Consider the following 21,170-nt stretch of genomic DNA (forward strand, 5'->3'; position numbering starts at 1 on the left):
GATTGCCTTTGGAGTTTTTTCTAGTACCAGTGAAGACACTGTATGGTTTAAGAAATCAAGACAACGACCAGATTACGTTGACACCCACGCCGAACCCGGTGTCAACTTCGTTTGTTGAATCAACTTGCTATACTCGTATATGTTTATCGTTAGGTATCCATTTCATGTAGCGACCCCTCTTAAAGCGTCGGTATCAGAGAATGAAGTTTTTGTGAATGAATTGTGACCCAAAAGTGTAACCTTTCTACCTACGTGCAACCTCATGGAAAAACCCAGAACAATCTCGCAGAGCTACAAACTATAATGTATTTTTAAAATTAGTTTTAATTTATGGAACGCCGCCATTTTGATTTGTTAATTTCATTTTTAATTTGTTTCATGACATTGAATTCAAGAGCTTCTTCAGTCGAAATATTAGAGATAAAAACATGAAAGTAATATAAAACAGCAATTGTACAGTAATACAACAAAACCGCTGTAGCAGACACTTCATAAACGTAGTAAAATAAATATTTTTGTTGTAACATTATCCGCTAAAGATGTAAATCGCTATAATTGTTTCTTTCAAATAGTCAGTAAAGTCCGAAACGTTTGATTGTTTGCAAAAAAAAATATATACGCGATTTATTATAGTGTAAGTAGCAACCGCGAAAACCTAAGAAGTCGATGTTATCAGATAAGTTGGTCGCACCGTAAAATGTTTCGACACTCGAGTACATTGACTCAGTGCCTTTTGAAACTTGTATTTCAATTTCACGAATAAACTACTAGTGATATTGCAACATGCATCGCGGAATGACGTGACATCCAATTGCACTTAAATTGTCCACTTTTTTTGCTTGGCCGTTTTCAGGTGTTGCAAACATTTTAATTTCTCTTTTTTAGTCATCAACTCATTATACTTACCATTGCTGTATATGGGTCTTCAGTAAGGCCAATGGGAACATTTTCCAAGGATTGTTTTAGGCAGGTTTCATCACGATGTTTTCTTTTGCTGTTAGGGAGAGGTATTGCTGACAAACATTCACAAATATATACATACCTTAATAATTAAAGTCCTAGGTATATGCTGCCACAGGTACTCGACACCTTTGACCATTCAATTGAATAGCGATCGGTATCCCGCGGGTTTACCGCCGCTCTAATTCTCTTTATGTGATGCAAATAGGTCCTAGATTATGTGCGCCGAACGTAAAATTGTCGGCAGCGCTTCGTGATCGGCGTAGCATATTATATACTTCTGGGGTGTAAAAAAGCGCTAACGATGACAATCAACCTTTTCATACATTTTTCACGTTTTTGTACTTGATGATTACATACGTACATAGGTACTGTTACCAAAAATAATCAAGTTAAATAATGTTTGTTAAAAAAAAAGACTTTCATTCAAATCTAGAATTAATAGCATATACATAGACAGTGGAACATAATAGCAGTAGAGCTTCTTGTGAAAGAGTTCGTCCAGGGAAGTACTGTGCCACCTTACCTATTTCAGCCGCCAAGCAGTAATGTGAGCATTACATACAAGTAAAGAGAAGGTGAAATTACAGGCATATGGGACTTGTCAACTTATGTCTCAGGGTGTCGGGCGCAGTGGCAGTGCCCCTCAGATCATTGAGATAAAAAGCACTGCGTGGCACTGCAACTGTAAGAAACAGGCGTGGCGCTTACCACCAGGTATACGACTTGTTTGTCCCGTCACTTAGCATTATAAATAAAAAATATTTCAATGGTACGGGAATATTGTATTGAAATATAGTAAATAATTAAAATTGAAGCCAAAACTTCTTTAAAATTAAATAAAAATTAGCGACGCCGATTGCACACGGGCAACGCGGCACCCGTTCTCGATCCACCTGTTAAAATGGGTTTATCCCCACATAATATAGATCACCAACAATTTTATACAAAACTGATATTGTGACACGGAAAACATACAAAACATTATTCAACCATATTATAATAAAGTTAGCAATAAAAAACTAGTAATTATAACCAAAATCAAATAAATAAATAATTTTAACACTACAAAGAAAATAAACAGCTTTTTGAAACAAACTCAACAAATTTGAAACTTTAGGTGTATTTTTAAGGTTGAAATAATACCCGTGTATTTTATTTATAACATCGATCTAAAATGTTGTCAACCCCTGCCTATCGTTCGTGGCGCACTTTATAGCATAAACGGAATAGAGTTCTGGAATCGAATAGTTCTCAAACCAAATATTTCAAGATACAGCTTCAATATGGGCTGGCGACTGGTGGGTAATGTATAACCAAATTAACTACCTTTTGAGATTTTAAACTAGTTTTCTGACTGAATATTAATGGATTAGATTTGTTCATGTTTCATATCGTGGAGGTATAATCAATATTCAACTTCTTTTTAGCGAATGTAAAGTACTATACTGTACCGTATGAACATACCTAGATGCAGGACAACTCTTAATAAATACTCTTGACGACTTCGGTGGTCTTGCGATTTACATTGTGGGTGCTGGATGCGGAGACCCCGGGTTCGATTCCCGGTAGAATCAACTTGGGAAATGATTTTTTCAAATCTTTTTATATACATACTAAACAGTATACTGTATGTGCAGCAACAGGCGTTAAAATTATATATCGGGAGAACTTGGAAACTACAAATATTTCCGAACGCGGTTGCTCCGTGTTTTAAGTTATTAATCGAGGTCTACCGTCAAAGGCATTGACAAAGTCAAGAAAGTTTCGTTTAATTGTTATAAATACATACTAATTAATAAGATAACTTTACAGGCGGCAACAGCATTTGGGAATATTCGCGGTTTCCGATTATTCACGATATGTAATAATTTACGACCCAGTATTTTATCAAATGTACCTACTGTACACATATTTATTGAAATAATTATAATGTTTTTTAACAACTCTTGCCTTGGATGAACAGAGTGTCAACTCAAAAATTTGGACTTTTTACTTTAAAAATGTGCTACAACAAAGGAATTGGTTTTGCGACGGTATAATGTATTAAATGAATAAAGTTATTGAGAAAAATGAATACAAACGGGTACAAATAAACAAAACAGTTTTCTTCAACCGTTAACCGGCAGCAGGAAATTAAAGAAAAATCAATTTGAGTCGAGCTACGGAGACTAATTATTTGTTTATTACTTTAATCCTGTTACTCATAGAGATGGCATTCATAGAGAGGCTTTAGTTGACTTTAAGAGGTAATAATAGATTTACAGATAACAAAACTGCTATAATCGTAATAGTAGAGCGCCTTGTAAAAGAGTTTGTCCAGTGAAGTACTGCCACCTTACCTATTTCTGCTACCAAGCAGTAGTGTAAGCGTTACTATGTTCCGGTTTCGAAGGGTGGCTGTGCTGGTGAAATTACAGGCACATGGCACTTGTCAACTTATGTCTCAGATTGTTGGGCGCAGTGGCAGTGCCCCTCAGATCTTTGTGATCTAAGCTCTGAGTGGCGCACGACTTGTTCATCCCGCCATTTAGTTATTATAAAAATATATATTTATATATGCGGTGGCTTATTAGAGATGTTGCCGTTCAGAGTTCCGACTCGGTCTGTGCCTAATCAATATACCCCTTACAAAAAATAATGTATTACAAAATAATCCTCTGTACAGGATATGCGGGTATTACAACGACGAATGTACCAATTGTGCTATCTTTAACGTATTTTATATTTATTTTTTATATTCCGGTAAAAAATTTTGCGTCCGTTTAAGTATATCTATTTTCGAATGTTGGGCACATTTATAATTGGGCACAGATATGCCAGCTGTAAACAATATATTGTTTGTTTCTGATGTCTGTTATTGTGCCTTAATTTTAAAAACGGAACAAAAAATAATAAAGCTATCTTTTAATTGAATAAAAACAAAATTATGTTTACTTTGAAGTAAGTACAAAACTTTGTATTCAAAGCAGTTGTTCGGAACCAAAATCCTCTCTATGAGTGTCATATTAAATGTATGGGAGCGCTTAACATTACAATCTTGGATATTCGAATAAGTTATTGATGATATTTAGGGAATAATCGTCTGGGCACAATTAACGATTACACTCTGTATTATTCCAATTCCAATATCCAAAAAAATATCAAAATTCACTTGTAATTAATAATTACCTTATGTTGTAATTTATAATATTAATTATGTATGATGGGATAATTTGACAAGCACCAAAGTCTAAGAGATGTGTGAGTCCGCTTTTAAAGTTACGAGAATTCTCGGTGATTCACGATAAAAAAGGCCAACAGTTTTTGGTAGAATATGAATTATACAGTTGGTAGAGTAGCCCTAAACCAACAAGATTTTTTCGGAACTTTCATTCGGTTATTTCCGTATTTGTACAAAAGTTTTGATAGCTCAATAAATAACACAGTAACATTCATATTTTGAATGAGCTCATTTTTAATATACTTTACGAAACTTTTATTACTACCCAGTTTAAATCGTAAGTGCCAAACTTGACGGGTTCGTGACCGTGTGTAGTATTTTATTTCCTTTATGCTAGTAGCTGAAGTTAGTATATTTTTATTTTATGTTATAACATGTTACATTGGTTTTATCATTATAACGTTTAAAAACGAGGCCTCGGGCTCCATTAAATGGATAAAATTGAGTATTCTCGACAGACTGCGCAAAAAGTTGGCAGCGCTCCCCCGTTGCATGACTTGCTAATACAGTGGGTAATGTATCAGGCAGCTTTACGTCTTGATAATACAATTATTTTAAATTAAAAACAATATAGAAGACATTATGACGTATGTACACTGCAAGAGGTTAGAACATCCTTTGCCCAAAGCTGGTAAATAGTATAAATATATTGTATATAAAATTTAATATTGCAAATACATCAAAATTTGAATTAAAGAGGAAATTATTTTATTATAGACACCGAAAATTTAAATAAACTGAACATGTAATTTCTTGAAATACACGAGTTTTCATACAGAATCTCCCACATATACAAACACACATCTACAAACGCACGATTCTAGCACTTGCTCTTTGATGCCTTTTTATATACCTATAGTTTAATTAAAATACTTTAAAATATTTTTATTAACGTCTCTGTCAAAATTGGTGCCAATTTAAAAGCAATACGTTCGAGTTGGGGAGTCTGGAAACTAGATTTCTTGATCTGGTTTAGATTCCAGTCTCCAACAGATTTTGTTCTCTATTGAATAAAACCTGACTCTGTAACAAATATTTTGTAACCAAAATTTGTGGATAAAGTAAATTATTATTATTAAAATCCTCTGGATCTACCACACTTCTATTAACTTTTTCAATGTCTTTTTGTGGTTTAGCCCTTAAGAAATTATAGCAGTAATAGACCTTCCTGTGAAAGATTTTTCAAGAGTTTCCCAACTAAACTTCTCTAGTGCGAAAGTTTGTCTAAAATGTAATTCTCGTTAACATCGTCATTTGTTTCTGCAAAAGAGATGCTAGGGTTCAGTAGCGTGTTTCTGGCTTAAAAATTTAGTACATACATTAAGAAAATGCAGTTTTAAATATTCCTTTACTTCATGAGTAAATAAATTGTAGCAGTAGAGATCCTTGTGAAAGAGTTCATCCTGGGAAGTACCGTCCTTCTTCTACTGCCAAGCAGTAATGATTTCACATTACTGCGCTCTGGTTTTAAAAGTAAGGGTGCTGATTAAATTATAGTCACACGGTACTTGTCACCTTCGATCTCAGGGCTTTTCGATCTCAGATTTTTGCGATTTAAAGCTCTAAGTGGCATTGCAACTGTTATAGACAGGCGTGTAGTTTACCATCAGGCGCCCGTCTTATTCGTCCCATCACTTGATATTATAAAAAGAAATGTGGGAATATTACGAAATTGTTACGTCATCACTAGGGCTTTCATCCTGGGAGTATCCGCCTCAAAAATTTCCAGACTCGACTATTGTTTGGCATTTCCGAGATTCATCATTGGTCCGAGAAAACATCAATCTCGGAAATTCCGAGACTTTTGAAACCTTTGTTCTCCATCTGAAACTGTATTAAACGCCACTTTCTTTACATTTTTACATTATAAAAATTAAAAAGTAACTTGCATAAATTATTTGAGTTATTAAAGAAATCATAATCAGCTTTCATCACTCGTAACTAAAATCTGTAAAAGATTTGTTTTTACCGAGTTTTTCGAGACTTATTACTTTATTCATTCCTTCAATAGTTCCTTAAGTAATGTTATTACTTACATAAGTTTAAACTTATGTAAGTAATACCGGTATGTAATGTGTTATGTAAGTAATAGGTCGTTTAAATTTTCCTTAACCATAGATTCTCGCGCAGTTAAATTGATCACAAAAAAGCACTGCACTCCATTAACAAACACGAAGCGCTGTCCAAGCAATTCCCGAGTTCCTACTTTCTCAACTAAACTTCTCTAGTACTAAAGTTAGTCTAGAATAGAATGCTCGTTAACTTCGTCAACGTTTTAAGCAAAAGAATAAACTTAAGAACAATGTTTCTTACTTAAAAATTTAGTACCTACATACACTTACAAAACGTACTTTTAACGAGCGTAGAGGAAGTGTCCCCGAAGTCTTTGCAATTTGATACTGCAACTGTTGTGGACAGGCGTGACGTTTACCACTCAGGCGCACGATTTACTCGTCCCATCACTTGATATCAAAAAAAATACAATGAAATAAAGAGAACGCAAAGAGATCAGAATGACATATTAAACGACATCGACGACATACAGTAGGAATTGATTCGGACGTATAGTCATCTGAAAAAGGTGAATAAAAGAAAGCTAACGCAAAGGCTGGGGGTACGTGAAGCAAGATTAAAATTTATGGCTTTAACTTTTGCAATAAGATATAATGCTCCTGTCTACACCCCAGAGTCTTGACGGAGCATATGCAACATAGTTTATTCATATTTAACGTTGAACGCAAAAAACTTCGTGAAAAAACTTACATGAGATCGTACAACCATAGTATAATAAAACAAGTATGGTAACTCCATATAATAAGCTTGTATATGCGCAAACCAGTCGCGGGCCGTGTGTGCGTCCACATTCTTATAATAATGAAAGGCGCGTGTAACGACCAACGCTATTCAACGCGAATGCATCGCGAGATTATGCGAATGTGTACCGTGGAATGCGGCGGGCGCGCACATATGAGAGACACGCCGCTACGTTCGTATGAAGTTACCGTACTTGTCGTATTAGACTTTGATACAACTGTTCAAAGAAGTTTAATAATAATTTGCCAGACAACCCCAATTACCTGGTCTTAAACTGAATTCCCGCAACGAAATTGACTTTGTGACTCTCAGAACACCCAGACAGTAACCAATTTAGAAAATTCAGTTCCCAAATTGGTCCTACTAGGAAATAAATGAGAGATCTTTTGATCCAAAGCTCACAGCTCCAACGATAGGTCCACCGGGGTTGTCACGTAAAATAATTGTTTTTGACACTTCATATGAAAAACGCAGAATGCTAAACATGAATAGAATAGAATAGAATAAGCTTTATTGTACACAAAGTAATAAACAGTGACAATATAAAAAAAAAACATAGCTAAAGCCACAATCGGAGGCCTGATCTCTTCCAGGCAACCTTACAAATTATTACGGAGTTTTAGGTGAAGGGCAGTTAATGGTGCACAAAGCAGCTAAACGATATGCAAATTGAACCGAATACTTTCTTAAACAAACTTCACAAAAACGTACTACGTATATATTATAACATACATACACATTGCTTCATACCAAATATATAACTATATACACATACAAAACATATAGAATATTCTTGTGATACATATTGTATATACACACATATATACATTGTTTTAATTTGGATGGCGAATACTTAACTTACTCTACTAAATTGAAATTACCAAGTGATAAGTAATGTTTATTTACCGATTCCTTAAATTTGTCAAGCGATTGGGCACGTCTTATTGCTTCCGGCAGGTCTCTCATTTGTAGAGTATCTTTGTGAATACGTGAGAATTGTTAAAAAAACTAATCATTGCTTGGAAATCCAATGGGGTGCATTATATACTGTGTCCAATCATGGGTGGCAAGTGTGGGGTAAAAGTGTTTTAAATAGTGTTCATAGTTGTTAAAATTTTATACAACTTCTTAACATTATCTCTAGCTGCCACAATGCCAAAAGTCAGATTGTTTATACTGATGGCATTGCCTTACAATTATATGGACGTCGGGTCCGCGCTAAAAAGTGTCCGAACTTATAGGGCGTTAAAATCGTATACAGAGCGTCATTCACGCTTTAGGCTTCGTTTGTTCGACTGACAGCGAAGCAAGCAAAATTAGACAGTACTGCGATGACATAACAATTTAAAGTCAACGTTTTAGCTTTTTCATATTCCTTTACATGTCACTACGTTTAAATAGATTGACTTGAGACATTTTTTTCGTGGTTTTTGTATTAGACCCGTCGTCCATTTATTTGTAAGTTTTTCTTCATGAAAATGGGAAAAAATAATTGAAAACAATGTAATTTCAATAAATTTCATTATTACAAACTTTTCTTTTTTTGGCAGTTAAAATTCTCTGAATGTAAGTAATATTAAGTGATTTAACATTATACTACGATAGGACGATTCGGAACATCAAAAAAGAAAGATGGCATTATACAGTTCATATTGCGTTATTTCTTTCCTATTTTTAGTAAGGAATAGACAATATTAGGAAATCATTCGTTCTTTCAGTCACACTTTAGCAATAATACATTACTTGGTTGATATGTTGCCATGGTGCGAATATGAGTAATATTATAATAAGCTATAAGCTCACATTGAAACAAGATTGTTTTTTGAAAGGTTATGGTAGGCTCCCAGATGGTCATATGAACGTTTGTATCATAATTCAATGTTATTAAGCGTTTCTCTAAATATACGAGTATATATATAATCAGGATAATTCATAGACACGCGTTGTCCGCCTTTTTTATGATACCAAGCGACGGGACAAACAAATCGTGCGCCTGGTGCTTAGCGACATGCCAATCCATAGCAGTTGCAGTGTTACTCATAGCTTGAAATCGCAAAGCGCGCACCTTTTTGAAACATAAGTTTACAAGTCCACCCTTCAAAACTAGAACGCAGTAATGCTCACATTAATGCTTTCTTGGAAGAACTCTTTCACGAGGACCTGCTGCTATCTCCTGATTAACTGTCGTAAACGCGAGTAGCAATAACCATAATTGACAGGGCAACTTAATTTCGGTTTAGTATTTCATATAACAAGAAGTAGTGCTACTGCCACCTGTGTCGAAGTGTAGGGTTGTCAAAATATTATTGTAGTTATACTTACAGGTTGCGAAACATATTTGAAAAAGTTAGGGCATTCACCATAATATTCTTGTATTATATTGAAGTTACCTGTATCGAATGCTGTACTTGCATTAATATTTTTGTACTAGCGTTGTAGATTAGTATCTCTTTTTTGGCAGTATGGTCATGAAACAGAAAGAAAATGCGGGTTTATATATACATAAAGATACATTTATAAATTAAAAAAATGAATCTGAAAAACAATTTAAATATTTTAAACGAGGGAACGCTTCAGTTCCATAATTAATGGCCCGTGCCAACCGCGCTGGGCAATGTCAGTGCCGCGCGAGATTATGCCAATGTGTGCATACGCCACACACGGCGCGCGCCGGGTGTGCATACACACAAGCATTGCTGCTACGTGGAGCTACATTACTTGTCTTATTTTATACTATGGTACTCCACAGTTACAGGACGTTCAGTGGGACGGCCCCTACTAGATAGACGGATAACCTAGTAAGGGTGGCGGGTAACCGACGGATGCACGTTGCGTCCGAGCGGCTAGTCTGGCAATCTTTGGGCGGGGGGCTATGTTCAGCAGTGGACGTTTTCTGGCTGATATGATGATGATGATGATTACACAGTTATGCGGCATTTGTTCATAATATAAACATGCTTGTTGGTTTTGTTATCAACACGTCTTACAAAATCCGGGTAATATGTAATTGCAGTAGAGAATAGAAATTTGATACTATTAATTTTTATTACAGAATGTCTCACTCTCTTAATCTTAATAAGTTCAACGACAGCAAGAATAAGATACCGCAAACCTCTCGTTCACTACCCAAAAGACACATATTATTGGGCCACCGATTTCTTTGTGACAGGATGCAAGAATTTCATAGAGAAATGTCCAACTGTTTACAAGTAAGTTACTTTTATGTAAAACGAAGTGCATCTACCTCTGTTTTATGACGTGCAGTTTAAAATTTAAAAATTGATGTATTAACTTAACCTTTTTAAAATTCCATTTTATAACTAATAATCTTTGTATTCCGATCGTCACACATTTCAGTATAAATTTGTTTTAATAAGTATATAACTTTTTCTATATAAGATTGGCCAATTTAAAACAATATCCTTTGAAAAACTCTTTAAAATAATTGAAATCCGATTGTTTTATCGAAATAAATAAATGTTCCGAAGAAACTTCAAGTAACACCGAGTCCTCAACATCTCAATCCGGTTATTTTAGACAGGATAAAATGACCTTTTCTAACTTGGATAATTTCTGTATAATGACGACTTAACTTGCTATTGTACTGTCCCTCAATTTTTCTAATAATAGTCATTCAATAAAATGAACTAATTTATATGGTATAAAAATATGAATATGTAAGTACTGCATTTGACAAAGGTTATCTCAATATAGCACGAGATTACTGTGATGTATGCCTTAACTTTTTCGAATAATGTTTACATCCTGTACGTACAACTTAAATAATGATGTGACAACCCTACGCTGTAAAAAGCGAGGTTTTACTGCAGTCGAACCATTCGACCAAATTCTTTAACCAGGAGAGTCGCCTTCTACTGATCTGACTTCTGTTATAGGCTGATAAGCCTAATTAGTACTTATACAGAGTGAAAAAAAAAATCAATGAGACATAAAGGGAAACTTAAAAGCTTAAGATAGATAACTTTAGTTAAAAAAATAAAAAATGTTACCTTCGAGTAAAATTACCTGTTTTAAACATTCAAGGTTCCCCTTCATGTCCCTTTGATTTTTTTCCACTCCGTATATTGTCATGTCTTAATTACCAACCTACATATAAAGTCCCACTGCAGGCACAGGTCTCCTTTTTCTTCTAATTTTAAAGTAATAAAAAGAAGCATTGCGATCTTTCTAAACAAAGACTCAAACGTGCATAAGTTTGAAAGCTTGAAACTGGGTTTGATGTTGTCTGAAATACAAGATTAGAAATCTCAAACGATTGGTTTAGTCTACAGATGAGATACCGAGATTATTTACGAATGGTTATAAATAACCTATGAATTTATGAGTCCGCTCAAAATATATTATAGTGGATATGTTCTAAGAGTCCATAATACGTACACGTTTCGCCTTTGAAGAAGTGATTCAATATTAACTACACGTAAAAGTACAATATATGTTATTACACATGTGTTACGTAAAATTCGATCTTAGAGTGGTTACGTATGGCGCGCGTTTTACAAACGAGCACACATTATTGCACTGCCTCACTTGCGACTTATAGGCGATTGCAATCGCTTATAAGTGACAAATAAGCAAACGTGCAACTACATCGATACAGCCGCCTATGTTGAATCACTATGTGCGAAAAATCTATATAAGTCTATCTATATAAGTTTATGCACAATGTTTTTTGTTAATTGTAAATTTAAAAGTGAAATTAATAAATGCATTAAATAAATAAATTAGATAATTAATTTCAAACGTGTATTACGCTTGCATAGTGTTTGTATCGTGTTAGTATCGCGTTTGCATCGTTGCTTAAATTCGCCGCGTGTAACCGCTCCTATGCGTTTTGTGTTATGGCACAATTTTTTTTTACAAGTTTCGTGTTTTATAGGGTGCAATTGATCTGCGCTCGCAACTACAATGGTGATTTCAAAGAATTCCAAAACTATTGCGAGATGGAGTACGAGAACTGCAATACGTGGCGAAGTAAGTCCATGGTCTATAGTTCATATTTCTGAGAATAAGTACGCAAGATTTGGTAGTATTTACTTCTAATTAGCAGAATACATTGCTAACAACATTACTAGAGGCGGAAACCTGTGATTGACTGTAAGGTTTTATCCCTTTTTTAACCAACTTCAAAAAAGAGAAGGTTCCGAACTCAACTGCATTTGTTTTTCTTTATTATTATTATTTGTTTATGATTTTTATGATTCTTTTTTGTTGGGGAGAGAGTATCACAGTATTAATCACATTTAAATTTGAAAAAAATATTCCACCTCTAAGGGTGGCAAACTAGGGGATGAATCCAGATTCGCGCACTTTCCGGTAACCGATTTCGATAAAATTTGGCAAATATATGTCATTCCACGAACATGTGAAGTCGGTTTTTTTACTATTTATGTCTATTAAACCGTTGATTTTGCAGGAAAAGATTTTCATTAATATCATGTGCCGGGAGCAACTGTTAGTGCACGCGGTGCTAAGCGACAAGCCTGTCCACAACAGTTGAATTGCCTGTCAGAGCTTTAAATAACAAAGATCTGAGAGACACTACCATTGTGCCCGTCAACCTGAAACATAGTTAACAAGTCCCATGTGCCTGTAATTTCACCAGCACCCTTAGCCTTCATAACCGGAACGCAGTAACTGCCTCCGTAGCCGAACGGTTACATATAAAATTATGATATATTTATTTCTCTCGTGAGTTGGGGTGTAATTTGTGGTTGTCTGTGTGTATATTCATGGCACCCGCGATACCAGGAATTCCATAGTACGGGGCTAATATAGGTATATAAAAAAAGGAATGCTCACGTTAATGCTTGGCGGCAGAAATAGGTAAGATGGGTGTATTTCCCTGGGCGAACTCTTTCACAAGGAGCTCTACTGCTACTAAAAATAGGTACTTTAACGCTACCACTCAGAGTGCATTCTGACTGCGGGCGGGACTGTATCGTGGACGTTTATGTTATCGTTGAACGACTGTCGTGTCTAGCTGTTCCCACTAGATCGTGATGGCAATTTATCCGTTCACGGCAGCCGCTTTGTCGTTTGTACGACAGAATAGTTTGAAGCTGCGATTATCTGTCGTCACATTTTTATCGTGACGTTTTATTTATCATCGAACGACTGTCGTTCTAGCTATTTATGTGAACAACTTCGTATAAATATACAAGCCACGACACTTTAAACTGCACGACTCTATGTCGTCACGACATAATGGGAACGTACGCTAAGATACTATTTGAATCACAGCATTAAAAATACGCAGTTGAATTCATAAGTATATGCTACTGGCCATCTATTGAATTTGTCCTTTTAATGTTGAAAAATTAACGTTATATACTCTCTAGTATATCTTGAAAAATAAGTAAAAAGTGAACCAAGCATCAGACGGTTACATTGCCCACGTCGAAATACTTCAGGATAAAGTATTGATCCCCAGATAAGAACACTATGTGAACATTGTCTAGACGAAGGACAAAATAAGATTTATTACTAGACAAGCTTCTCGTTTATTTCAACGAAATAATTGCTAAGAACAGACGCTAAAACAGTATTGTAGAAACGTTAATTAAAAAAAACAGGAGATGTAATCATAATCAGAAAAGGGGAATAATATAATATGTGCCAGGCATCCACGCCAATTGCCTGACGTCAAACTTGGAAAATTCCTGTACTATGAGTACCAACGAAATTCACTCTATGGCACTTCTCAGAACACGTAGTCCGGATTTAGCATTAATTTACAAAAAAGGTTCATTTCCCCAAATTGGTCGTACCGGGAATCGCACCCGGGACGTTTGCATCTAGTGCTCGCAATGCAAATCGTGTGATTTTAAAATGACTTTATATCTCAAATCACATATAATTCGTTTTTTTTTCAAACGTTCCCGGTTTTTACAGGTCCCATGCTTACGGTTGACGAGTCATCATATCTTAGAGCATATAGGACGGGAGACGCAAACAACACGTTGGTCTCACACAAACAAAAATCGACAACACTAGTTTATTTTTACAAATACACAGATAAAACACACAATCATATCATGTCCGTACACAGAACAGGAGTATGAAAAAAATCGATTCTCATAAATATGGTAAAGTCGGAAAGTTATCGACGTGATAGTGTCAATATGGATTACGTACAGGTTAATCACGTAAATGAAATGTAATTCCACCCTTGGCTAGACTGGAGGTAGCGGATTTCTTTTTGCAATTTTGTATGGCGCAGCGCTAAACGGCATTTTTCGTGGAGTACTTGAAGCGGTGAATTCGATAATGGAAATGAAAAAACATCTATTCGAAAGTAGTATTTATTGTGCGATGGAGTTTTTTTTTCTTGTACCTTGACAGCGGGGACTGCCTATCGATGACGCCTCCAGTCCTATATGCTCTGAGCATGATGTTGGTTTGTTCAAAAAAACAACGCGCGTATAAGGTCGTAGCCTAATTGTTTGATGTACCTACTTTGGAGCAGAGGCCGTGGTTTCGAATCTACTGAGTTTCTCGGAATTTTCATGCAAAGAAGTATGGTGAAAGTTGACCCAATAATTATTTTAAAAAAAATTAAGAGCCGTTCATGGACATCAGTAGTATAATTTTACGTTTTAGTTTAAGCCTAGTTATCAATATGTTTTGTATATGTCTAGAAAGGGAATAAAGAAATTATAAAACAATATATTTTAGGATAAATGGAAAAACACAACGCAATTGATTCTGTTCGACCATAGTTTAGGTAATGTTCTTGTAAGTACGTTTCGTTTTAAGCATGATTGTATGTTTACCTACGTAAAATATTGGTTATTTTATAGTACACACATAAAATATGAAAGCTATATAATACCTAATCAAACAATCAATTAAACAGTAATGACATAAAGTAAAAAATAAAACAGTCTGACAAAAATGTTTAGACAATATTTAAATGAGAGTTTACGAACATTAACAAAGGAACGTTTTGATAAGGGGCCTCTTGTCAAAGTCAATGTCACATTGAGATAGAGCCAGTGTGACCATTTGTGGCAGATTTTTGCATTTGGGCAGATTTAATTTTTATTCATTTTCATTGCGGCAGAACATGTTATAGTTGTATTAAATGTGGCAGAGTTTGGTAGATTTGGGAATATTCAGCAAGTTATTTATTATTTTTGGGAACAAACTGAAAATTTGTTATTTTCTTCTACTACGAAGAAACATCTAAAGCTAAATACAGGTCAATGTTATAAACATAACCTGTATCAACTTTATAATCGCAGCTTTTACAGTCTGAACTCAATTAGCTTTTTGGATGCTTTGATAATGAATCGCAAATATTGATAAGTCTCTTTATTCGTCACGTCGTCAAAAACACTGGGTCACAAAATACACGGGATGTCGCCACCCTTCTTCAATTCACCCTTATAATTAAATAAATTAAATTAAATATAAATTAGTAATAATTATAAACTTGAATTTACAATTACAATAATACATTATTCGTAAGCTATAACAAAAATTCATGCCAAGGTTCTAGGTAATACATAAATTAATAGAGTACAATGTCATGAAGTAAAACGTAAATAAAATATCAGATTAAAAATTGAAATTATAATAAAGCTAAACTTAAATACTGTTGGGAAATCCTCGGAAAACGTGTGACGTCTCCAGCCTACATTTGGCCATTGTGGCGGACTATGGTTAAAACTCTCATCTGAGGGGACCCATGCCCTGCAATGGGACGTGAAAATGGGTCGATGATGTTGGTGATGTGCTTTTCAAATCTGAAAAACTTGACATAATCTGAATACTTATTATTTTCCCTAAAGATTTATGTAAATGGTACGGAGTTCCCTCCCAGCAACAAAATGCCAAAATATTCATTGTTAAAGAAGAAAATCTCTATACGGCAAAGTTTGGTGGGTAAGTTGATTCCCTGCTATTGATCTTCCGGTATTTACTTTGGTTACAAACCAAGGGCATTTAGTACTATTTTGGATATTAAACGATCAAACTTTCAGTGTATATGATCTTAAAACCAATAACTAGGTTAGTAATTTAGAAGTTACCCGATACTACAACAACTTCGTAATTTTCGATCAAAGGGCCCGACTGTAATATTTTAAAACAATAGAATATCTTCTATGGATTTTGAAAAACCTTGATCCTAATGAATATAATTAATTCATTATATTAAAAAGTTTTATCTACATATCTTCCATATTATTGAAATAAACATTGAACATCAGAACGTCTAAGGCGGTAGCATAGTATAAAAATACACGTATGCTAGGTCCATACCAACGTAGCAGTTCGGCTTGTATGTGTGCACGCTCGCCGCACGCCGTGTACAGACGCACACATTCGTATAATAATGAAAGGCGCGTGTGACGATCAGCACTACACAATGCGAGTGCATCGTGAGATTATACGAATGTGTGCTACCGTACACGGCACGCGGCGGGCACGCATAGGTACATACGAGCCGCGCTGCTGCGTTTGTATGGAGTTACCATATTTGTCTTATTATAGGTACTATGGCGGTAGCCAGATAGGGATATCCTTATAATAGAGAGAGAGATGTAGTCGTAGAAAAGGAACACTCTTTACTCCTTAGACAAGGGATCTTCCTTTGCATATGAGAGCAGCTATTCCATACTAATCGGCATCACAAGCGTGGCGGTTGTTTTGTCTTCCTTTTTCAAGTCTCAGTAATGGTGCCCAGTTTAGCAATTTGGAAAACGTTTGTTAAGTGCCCTAATACATGCGTTTGAGACCATAAAATAAATTGCCTAGATGTACCTGTTTATATGCTTATGTTATGCACAGTATTCTATGAACAAAAGGAGATTATATTTCATTTTGTAATAAATCTGAATAAGCTCATTTATGCTTACAGTATTAAAAAAGTTGAAAATTTCTCATAAAACTGTGTGGAGTTTACAATTAAAATAAAGTTTTATATGAACATCTTGCAGCAAATGTAACCACGTACAAGGTGACTTACAAGTTTGAAATTAGATTCGAGTAGAAGCCAATATTATTTAACGAGAAAACGCATTATCTCTAATTTTTTTTTAAACTTGTATTTTGAATGGTGACTACATAAACTCGATTTATGATTAATATTTGCCGGTAAGAGTGAACGAGTTTGGAATAAAATAACTGGATACATATTTATATAGAATTTATTAATGTTCTACAGTAGGAACGGACACTTTTCGTCACTAACGTAAATTAAGTGGCGTAATTTGATAAAATATTAATGCTGTAAAGGAGGTTCTTTCTTCCGTTGGATGAGGTTACCAAAACAAGCCAGGTGAAACTCCAAGTGGTTCAGAAGATTTTTATTTTCACCTTGTATGTTGCCAACACAATTTCACCCTATATGCAGAAGGTCCGGGCAGTTGTTCCCAAGAAGGGACTCATTCCTGGAAACCATTCCGCGAGATGAGGTTTTTCAGCCTATATGAGCGTACGAAATATCAGAAGATCCGGGTAGCAGTTCCCAAGAAGGGACTCAACTCCTGGTGCCATACTGAGCTCTCTGTATTCTCAGATTTCTCTTCACATTAACACAATTGTGTTCGAGTAGTCACCATTCGAGGGAAAATCTTAAGACCGCGCTTCAGAAATAACGCCAAATAGGTCAATGCCATATAGCGGATTCTTAGAGAACTAAAAGTGAACAATCTGGCTTAAGGCCGTCTATTACATAAAGTAGGTTTGTTACAATGCTATTTTTTTATAAAAGCTGATATCGTTTTCGTGAGGCTTAAAAACTTTAGCACATAAAAACTTGCTCTAAATTAAACTTCCAGAATTTATATTCACATAGTTAGTTACACTTTTCGTTTAAGCTTTTATCGATGAAGTTCCTTTCTAGTACGATCAAATTTAATCAAGGTGCTGAAGTTTGTTTTTTTTTGTTTGCAACAAGGCTTCAAAAATGTTCTCAGGTACCAAATTGTATGTATTTTTCAAATTCTGAGAAGCAACATTTTGCGTTCCAATTGCAATTCACTTTCGCTTTTCAATTGCAATGCAATCGATTGACTGTAGGTACTTTAAAAATGTTTAGTGCCTAAACCTTAATCAGCTAAAGCTCTTTTAACAAAGCCAAACTAGGTATTGAGCACAAAGACAATTATTATAAAATTAAATAAAAAAGGCATTAAATGGAAGAATTGTGCCAATTTTAAAATTTTAAACATTTTTTTGTTAGCGTATTAAGGATAGGCGAATAAAAATTATGACATTTGAATAAACCGTGACCATGGGACCTATAAAGAGCCCGAAACGTTAAATTGTTTGAAAAAACAAATATACGCGATATAGATCCAAAAAAATTGTATGTATATCTATGTGTAATAATCGCGAAAACCTAAGAATCCGAAATGATATCTGAATATAGATTTTCCCATTACATGTATATTAATAATACTATAAGCCGTGGCAGCCTCATGGTTTGATCTACCGCCTCTCAAGCAAAGGCCATGGGTTCGAGTCCGGGTTGGCACCTCTGAATTTCGTGGAATTTATATGCGACATTTAATTTTAAATTTATCTTGAGCTTTTCAGTTAAGGAAAATATCGTGATGAAACCGAAGAAGGTTTATACCGAAAACGTGTCAAGTACCCAACCCGCCTTCGGCCAGTATGGTGAACTATAACCTAGTCAGGAGATCCGTACAAAGCAGTGGTACGTATAAGGGGGTTGATGATGATGACATGTATATTAATATATGTTTTATTACTATTGCAGATTGGCACGTGTTCAAGCGAGAAAGATGCTGAAATACACCTTTTTAAAAATTATGAATGTGTTTAAAATAACTTACCTTATTATTACACACGTCACTTTTTTTTCGTGTAAGCTATACACCTATCCATAACAGTAACAGTGCCACTCAGAGGAAAGAATAAAGGACGAAAGATTTGTCACCCAGAGACATTTTTTTTGATGATATTTAGTGACAAGATGAACAAGTCATGCGCCGGGTGATACGCGTTACGCCTGTCTATAGCAGTTGCAGTACCACTCAGAGCTTTTAATCGCAGATCTGACGCTCACTGCCACAGCGCCCATCGCCCTGTGACATAAGTTGACAAGTCCCATGTATATATTGTAATTTCACCAGCAAAACCGGAACCTTGGCGGTAGAAGTAGTAAGTAAGGTGGCAGTACTTCCCTGGGCGAACTCTTTCACAAGGAGCTCTGCTGCTAGTAAAGTCGTCAAGTCCCATGTGCCTGTAATGTCACCAGCACCCTCACAGAAATTAGTGCTTGACGACTGAAATAGGTATGATTGTAGTTACTTTGGACAAACTCTTTCACATAGAGCTCTATTGCTACTACAAAATCACTATTATATTCATGGAAACATACACATACGTGTATACTCACAAATACACAGGCACGTAGATGGACTCACACTTAGAAGTAAACGTACACTCTCATTTAATCTGCTTATTGTTTACTACATGCATATAGTAAAAAACAATCGAAATTGTAACAATGGAGAGCAGTCTATCGGTAAATTACGTGATAGGTTATCTAGTACGAGCTCTAAAATTGAGTTTAATGCTGTTTCAAATTTGATATTGAATGTATATTTTAATATGTCTTCTTCTGTGGTATAAATATAATAATATTATGATTACTTTTACTTATTATATCATGATTAATTTTAGGCGACTATAATGGAATTCCTTCCCTGAATTTCTTCTCTGTACGCTATAACTTGAGTCTTTTCTAGGTAAGGCTTATTATTATTATAATAGGCATTATTTAGGTGTGCAAGCTTCATCGTCAACCTTATCGTTATTTTGTATTAAGGGAGATGGATACTCGTAACAAATACGCACTTCTTTTTTAAAATAAAATAGTAATGGTCACATTACTGCCACCTAGCAGTAATGTGAACATTACTGCGCTCCGGTTTTGAATGGTAAGGATGCTGGTGAAAATACAGGCACATGGGACTTGTTAACTTATGTCTCAGGCTGCGAGGCGTAGTGGCAGTACCCCTAAGATCTTTGCGATTTAAAGCTCTGAGTGGCACTGTAACAGTTGTGCTTTCAACAACAGGCAATTAACTTCTCCATTGCCTCAAATTATTAGGTTGTAAAGAAAGTTTCTACATTACCTTGCTAATTTTAAATACATGTCACACTGTCAGAAAATTCATGCATTTAAAGAGGACGAATTAGGCTCTTATTACACACCTTCCACATAGACACTCGCCATACTGCATTTACTTGATTTCGGTCCGTAAGTGTGTTTCAAACTAGCCAACAGGCTGGGAAAAATAAAGAAGGACATAATAATAATATGATGCACCGAAGAATTCACCAGAATAATAAATGTAAAAAATTTTCCAAACAAACCGACGTTAACTCAGTCAACCGTGACCATGGGACCTGCAAAGGGCCCGAAACGTCGGTTTGTTTGAAAAAACAAATATACGCGATTTAAATCCGGAAAAATAGTTTCATTTCCTATGTGTAACAATCGCGAAAACCTAAGAACTCGTCATGTACAACTCTTTTGCAATCGTGGTTCTTTAAAGGGTAAATCAAGAGATTTTTATTAATTTTAGTTTACAGGTAAGATGCACATCTGTTAAATTGTCTACCAGCAAAGGTTGTTTTTACCGTATCGTAGGGAAGGGAAGGTTTTTATCCTACGCAAGGGCATAACTTTGAGTTTTGGTCCCTTAAAATCACCAGAAGGATGTATAATTTTCGTACTGACAGGACTTTGGCAAACTTATAGAGGTCATCAGTGGGATATCTATAGGGTTTGAAATTAATTACTTTTAATAGTGATCTATTAGCTCTTTCTACATGTACCTATTTCGATTTAACAACTCCACCCCAGATTGTAATACAGTATGTTAGTACTGATTGAGCTAAGGCAATATAGATTTTTGTTAACAGATCTATATTTGCAGAGAGCCTGAGCGTTTTAAAAATCCAGATAGATTCCTAATTCTGCTATACACTAAGTCTAGATGAGGGTGATAAATTTTGATCTAGAACAACACCGAAGTACTTAGTTTTATCAACTTTAGCAATGATTGGGCAAACACAGTCTTTGCCGACAATGTCACAGTTGTGAATTTTAAGAACAAAGTTCTTATCTAGTTGAGTACTGTTGCGAATGGAGAAGCAAATGTAATTAGTT

General features: G+C 35.2%; 1 protein-coding gene across 2 annotated transcripts; it reads left to right on the forward strand.

The window, feature by feature from the left end:
* Nucleotides 1–2,144: 2,144 nt before the first annotated feature.
* On the forward strand, nt 2,145–18,923 carry LOC113232529. Of its 2 annotated transcripts, none has more exons than XR_003310634.1 (4): nt 2,145–2,261; nt 10,050–10,206; nt 11,895–11,989; nt 18,747–18,923. XR_003310634.1 is itself a non-coding variant. In XM_026467289.1 (4 exons), the coding sequence occupies exons 1-4, from the start codon at nt 2,247–2,249 to the stop codon at nt 18,776–18,778; spliced, it is 303 nt and encodes a 100-aa protein (XP_026323074.1). In that variant the 5' UTR covers nt 2,152–2,246; the 3' UTR covers nt 18,779–18,923. The 2 variants fall into 2 exon arrangements, 1 of the variants encoding a protein (XP_026323074.1); XM_026467289.1 differs by having other exon boundaries at nt 2,152–2,265.
* The last annotated feature ends 2,247 nt before the right edge of the window (nt 18,924–21,170 follow it).

This window comes from Hyposmocoma kahamanoa, unplaced genomic scaffold (genome assembly GCF_003589595.1).
Source record: "Hyposmocoma kahamanoa isolate Upper Pololo Valley unplaced genomic scaffold, ASM358959v1 76, whole genome shotgun sequence".
Classification (NCBI taxonomy): domain Eukaryota; kingdom Metazoa; phylum Arthropoda; class Insecta; order Lepidoptera; family Cosmopterigidae; genus Hyposmocoma; species Hyposmocoma kahamanoa.

Coding starts and splice junctions, on each gene's coding strand:
- LOC113232529 (XM_026467289.1), top strand. Junction 10,207..11,894: donor AAATGTCCAACTGTTTACAA/GTAAGTTACTTT, acceptor CGTGTTTTATAG/GGTGCAATTGATCTGCGCTC. Junction 11,990..18,746: donor GAACTGCAATACGTGGCGAA/GTAAGTCCATGG, acceptor TTACTATTGCAG/ATTGGCACGTGTTCAAGCGA.